Below are 6,000 nucleotides of genomic sequence, written 5' to 3' on the forward strand. Positions count from 1 at the left end.
ATAAAAAGTTAGAAGATGTTTAGAGTGGGCATGCACTAAATTACCGCTACTGCTCTCATGCCAGACAACGAATGGAAGCAGCATTAACGCATTCCTAACAGATGGTTCACAGACACATTTTGTTGGGGAGAATCAGTGTAACTTCTTCAAAAGAAAGAAACCAGCATATACGTGTTTTGTTAGCATATGGGCTTTAAATAGGAATTTGAAATTTAAAACATGTTGTGTCACTCAATGACAGATGGAAAGGGGAAATAAAAACCTATTCTGGGAGGCAACTTATGGTGATTAATACTAATGTTGTAATGACTATGTCGAATTTTTCACTCCGTTTCTGATTTCATATTTTTAATTGACTTCTTCTCTTAAAAAAGTATTGGGGTTTGGACTGCCTAACTTTGCACCTAAGAATTATAGAAAATCTTGTGCAATATTAGAATAATTTATGTTTTTAAAAAACTACAAGGCTAATCTTTTGTTTTCTATAAACTAGAATAATGTATTTTTAGAGCTGTCAAGCGATTAAACAAATTAATTGTGATTAATCACGCTATTAAACAATAATAGAATACCATTTATTTAAATACTTTTGGATGTTTTCTACATTTTCAAATATTTTGATTTCAATTACAACACAGAATACAAAGTGTACAATGCTCACTTTATATTTATTTTTATTACATATATTTGCACTGTTAAAAACAAAAGAAATAGTATTTTTCAGTTCATTTAATACAAGTACTGTAGTGCAATCTCTGTATCATGAAAGTTGAACTTACAAATGTAGAATTATGTACAAAAAATAACTGCATTCAAAAATAAAACAATGTAAATTTAGAGCCAACAAATCCACTCAGTCCTACTTCTTGTTCAGCCAATCGCTCAGACAAACAAACTGGTTTACATTTGCAGGACATAATGCTACCTGTTTCTTGTTTCCAATGTCATCTGAAAGTGAGAATAGGCATTATCTCCCATAAATGTAAATAAACTGTTTGTCTTAGCGATTGCCTGAACGAGAAGTAGGACTGACTGGACTTCCAGGCTCTAAAGTTTTACTTTTTTTTTTTTTTGAGTGCAGTTATGTAACAAAAAAGTCTACATTTGTAAGTTTCACTTTCACGATAAAGAGACTGCACTACAGTATGAGGTGAATTGAAAAATAGTATTTCTTTTGTTATTCATTTTTACAGTGTACGTATTTGTAATAAAAATAATAATATAAAGTAAGCACTGTACACGCTGTATTCTATATTGTAATTTAAATCAATATATATGAAAAAGTAGAAAAATATAAAAAAAATTAATAAATTTCAATTGGTATTCTATTGTTTAACAGTGCAATTTAAACAGCAATTAATTTTTTTTAGCTAATCGCGTGAGTTAATTGACAGCCCTAGTATTTTTCCAATATTTTGTAGAATATCTTTGTATGTATATTTTAAAGTACAAGCTCATCTTTCATGTATCACTCCACAAATTGAAAACAGGAAATAAAACATTTGACCTTGACAGTGTAAATCAAATGTATATACTTCTCCCCACCCCAATCACATACAATATTTACCAGAAACATTTAACAACCTGTATTTCAGTTGTTTTTTAACAATAATAAAACATACATAATGGTTTAATCACCTTTAATATTAACCTTTCAACACAATAGAATCTGTTTTAAACATGCTAACAACATGGCCCCTTTCAGTATCTTCAAATGAAAAAAAAAAAAGAGAGTGATGATGAACATAGAACTCCAAAAACATAGGTGTATAATAGCTGCCCAGAGGTGCATAAAATTGTTGCAATGGACTCTGTATCTAGTTAATCATTGTTATGCCAACATGCTAAAAAGCACATTTATGAGGTGGCAGGGTGGGAAGGCTGCAGAGGTAAAGGAAATGCTTTGTATTGCTACCATAATGACCTCTATTGGTCAATTTGTGTGGCAAGTATTGCTCCAAAATGGACCTGGTATATTGCCTGGAGTGGAGAGGGCTATCACAGTGTGGGCCTACATCACAGAGATGTGTCTGTGGCAAGGCTGGGGCTGTACCCAGTCCAGCAGATGTGTTCTTTGGTAGGATGAAGAGAAGTTTTAAGGGATCATGTGGATAGAATCCTGGCATGAAACAGAGTTACTTTAAAGCTCTAGACCCTCCGCTGCGTCAGGGCCTGATTCTGCTCCTGTTGAAGTCAATGGCAAACCTCCTATTGACTTCTACGGCGCAGGATTAAGCCCTAAGTAAAGATCTTAGTTCTTAGATGGATGGAGCTGAAGGGGTCAGCCAACAGCCAGATAGCACTTGTTTAGGGATGAATAAACTTTTGTGGATTATATGTTCCCCCTCCGCCCCAACAAGAGAAGGCTCCATGCTGTGCACCACTGCATGTACAGTCATCTCCATTTATCCGTACCTATAAATTCACTGAGTGTAAAAACAACGGATGTCAGTGAAACACCAGCACTTTTCTGGCATATGAACTCATCTTGTGCTGTGCTGGGCCAAGCTCTGAAGAAATTATAAAAGAGCAGCCAAGTTGATTTTTGCCCTTCTGAGAAGTTCGGCAACAAGGAGCTTGCAGCTGGGCTCAACTCTTGTTAATCCAATCAATACAACATGTGAGAAGAGTTCAGGGTACAAGAGCATCATTCCACTGGAGAAGAGTCACTCTCTATTGGGCTGGAGTTTTCAGAGACATTTGGCCATATTCATCCTTGGTTTGACTCTAGTGGATTTCATACTAAGCCTAGAAAACCGTAATCCACAAAAATGTTTGGCTGAATTGCACTTGTTGTCATTGCTGTCTGGCCTCCCTACCTTGAGTGCCGGTAAAGCATATAATGTACCTCTTTGTTCTTGGCTACCTCTGTTCAACAGCTGATTCCCAAAGTAAAGGGGCACCAAATACACAAAAGAAGCTTTGCACCTCTATTTTACCCACAAAAAGGCTAAAACCCACTTCAGGAAAAAAAAGAAGGACACAGTGGGGAACTCAAAGGAACTCCAGTATGCATTATCTGGTGCTTTTCCTCACAACAAAAGTTCCTATGATCCCATCCATGGGCTCCAGCCTTCAGTCTTTACTCAGGCAAATCTCCTGCTGATATCAAAGTATAAAGACTTCAGACTTGGGCCTTTGTACATTTTTCTCTACTGTTCACAGCTCATTGGCTATCAGGGAATAACTTGTATACAGCTATTTAAACATCCCATGTATCAGCTTTTATGACGTAAAATAGCAGAGGCATAAGGGAGCATTATATTACACGTTTATCTTTACAAAAAAATATTAATATTTTACCTGTAGCCATCTAAGGATCTAACTATATGCATTGTGTTGTGAACAGAGGTGACACAGGTTTATTCATCTGCATGTGCATTATTATCACCTTTGAGCACATCCCAGAGTGGATGGGTTTGAAAGACTATAAATTGCAGTTTGCAGAATAAAAATGATGTTTTCTGGCTGGTTAAAATTATGTCTGGGATTGTGCTGGTTTTAATTATACACCACAGTAACTAATGACACATCAGCGAACATTTAACTACCAACTCTGCATTCCTCCTGCAGTTAGAAATAACTAACTACAACAGGCAACTTCTCCTGCTTTCTTCTACACACAGACACACACCCTGCTTTCTGACCATGAAAATTACTCCCCCAGACTCAGGTGATTAGAGAAAACAGTATTTTATACATTGTCACAAAAAGTGATGCTTTTACCAGGCAACAGCTCTCTAGAGCATGGCAATAAAGAGCTCAGGCAAGGTCTGCCTCTAAAGGAAGTTTGATTTTGCTGTGTGTTTGATTGAGGGTGGGGGAGTTGTTCTAGAATTGGATGAACAAGTTAGTTGAGAGACAAGTTCCTGGGTGCCCCTTCCCTACAACAAACCCATCTGGAATTTGTGGCACCTTCCCAACACAACTCTGAGTACTAGTAACTATAGAAAGGAGTTCTCCTCCTACCTGAATTCGGGGAGAAGGTTTGGCTGCAGCCCATAAAAAGCTGCTGACAGAGTCACTAGCCATCCAGGTTTGTAATTCCCATTCTCACACTCCAGGTAGGGCGAGGACCATTTGATGTGGTTCTTATCTGCCGTGTGGCTGTACTTCTTCTTCCAGCTGCTCTCCAAAGTTTTAGGGCCCGGGGTTAAAACCTTCCTGTGCAGATGTGGCCTCCACTTGCGCTTCAAGCTGTGGAACCACTCGGTTTCGATCGAGGCATTGGCTAAATGGTGAGCTGTGGAGGACAAATCCTGCAGGAGGATCTGGGTCTCCTGCCGGCTGGCCTGGAGGAAAACCTGGGGAGCAGAGGACAAGGGCTCTACATTGAAAGTAATAGCTGCTCTGGATATGTTAGGGTTCCCTTCCAGGAGACTCCTTATCAAGGCTTGGTACCACCCCATGTCCTCCTGCAAGTTCTGCTCCCGGGATTTATTGCTCTGGAGGATCATGCTCAAGAAGTTGGTAGCGTGGAGGAGCGTGTCCAGGGCACCGTGCAAAGATGGGTGAGCGGTGAGGCGAGCCTTCCCAGCCAGGCTGGCCAGTTCGTACCTCCGAGAGCAGTTGGCGCGCCCCAGTTCCTGGGAGTCCCCCGTGTAGAGGAAGGAGGCCACGTTTTGGGGCACCTCTTCGGTGAGCCTCTGCGCCAAGATGGTGCTCTCGGTAGATCTGCTCCAGGGAGCCGGGGGAGGATCCGGGCTCTTGATGTTGTTGTAAATAGGCTGTTTCCCTGTGATTGCTTTCTCTTTGTGGTGCACCGTCCGCCCTTGGCTGGATCCAGCCCCGACCCCCAGTTGGGCAAAGAGCAGGAGAGAGAGAAGCAGGCGCCGAGCCATGTCCTCGGATCTCGCAGGCACAGCTAGGTCCCTTTACTATTATTATCACGGCTATCCCCACCCACCCCCAGCAAGGTGCAAAACAACGATCAGTGGCAGTGGCGTGTCTTGGCAAGGCAGCTGCAGCGGAAAAATTCAAGTCACCTGTGGCGATGCCCAGCGAGCGCGCCCTCTGCACGGTGGGCAGCGCTGGGAATTACGCAGCCCGGCTTCCGAGCAGGTTGCAGCCCGTCCCTCGCTCCGGGGAGAGGCTATAGTTAGCCTGCTTACGTCCTCATCCCCCCGCCGCTGCCACCGAGGTGTTCTAAGGCGCTGCACGCAGAGGCGGCCGCGCCCTCAGCCGAGCAGGTGGCAGGTCCCGTCTCCCACTCCGGACACACGCGCCTGGGCTCCGCATCCTGCGGGCATGGCGAGGGGCGCGCGGACGGTGCCGGGGAGGCGCGGGGCTGGGTCCTGTCGGACCGGCTCGTTCCTATGGAGCGGGCGCCGGGCTAACTGAGCGCTCGGGTTTCCCAGCCGAGAGAGCCACGCTCCGCCCTCTCCCGGCTGCGGGAGGCTGTTCACCAGGCTGCTCTGCCAGAGCCAACCCCTCATTACCGCTGGCCCCTTCCCAACCAGCCCTCGTAGGTGCACGCCGCTGTCCCGCTCCCCGTATGGCCGGGTCGCCTGTCAGTCACCCGAGAGCCACTGGCGGGCCGGGAGGAAGGCGCTGTCCAGTGCTGGGTAAGGAGGCGGCGGCGCGGCTCGGGACCTGGCGCCCTGCGGGGGGTCCGCGGCTCAGCCTGCAGCTGCGGGGCCGGCCCAGCAGAAGGCGGGAAGTTGGGGCGAGGGTGTCTCCAGCCCCCTGTTCCTCCCCCTGCCCACGGGAGGGGGTCCGGCCCGGGCTGTGGAAGGGGAACAGGAGGGCGGCTCTCGAGTCGGCCCCCAGGAGAGGTTGAATAAAGGATGATGTATTTTAACTGGGTGGGGATGAGCGTAGATGAGTCGAATAGAGACATCTGCTGGATGGGCTTAAAACGATACCGCTGCTGCCTTAGCCAAACTGACTGCACTGGGAATAGATGAGAAACTCGGGTCAGTTATAGGTACGGAAGAAGAAGAAGAAAAGGAGGGTGGCTGAGCAGGGGATCAGGATGCTTAAAATACCCTTCGCTCAACA

The 6,000-nt window shown here is 45.0% G+C and overlaps 1 protein-coding gene across 1 annotated transcript in view; it reads right to left on the reverse strand.

Annotated features, from left to right (window-relative positions):
- GPR158 (G protein-coupled receptor 158) overlaps positions 1 to 5,346 on the reverse strand; it is a 328,332-nt gene extending 322,986 nt beyond the window's left edge. The window contains exon 1 of the mRNA XM_034760223.1: positions 3,970 to 5,346. Within this exon, the coding sequence (XP_034616114.1) occupies positions 3,970 to 4,841 (872 nt within the window). The 5' untranslated portion in view covers positions 4,842 to 5,346. The remainder of the gene's footprint in view (positions 1 to 3,969) is intronic.
- Positions 5,347 to 6,000: the final 654 nt, after the last annotated feature.

Source organism: Trachemys scripta, chromosome 2 (assembly GCF_013100865.1).
Source record: "Trachemys scripta elegans isolate TJP31775 chromosome 2, CAS_Tse_1.0, whole genome shotgun sequence".
NCBI lineage: Eukaryota > Metazoa > Chordata > Testudines > Emydidae > Trachemys > Trachemys scripta.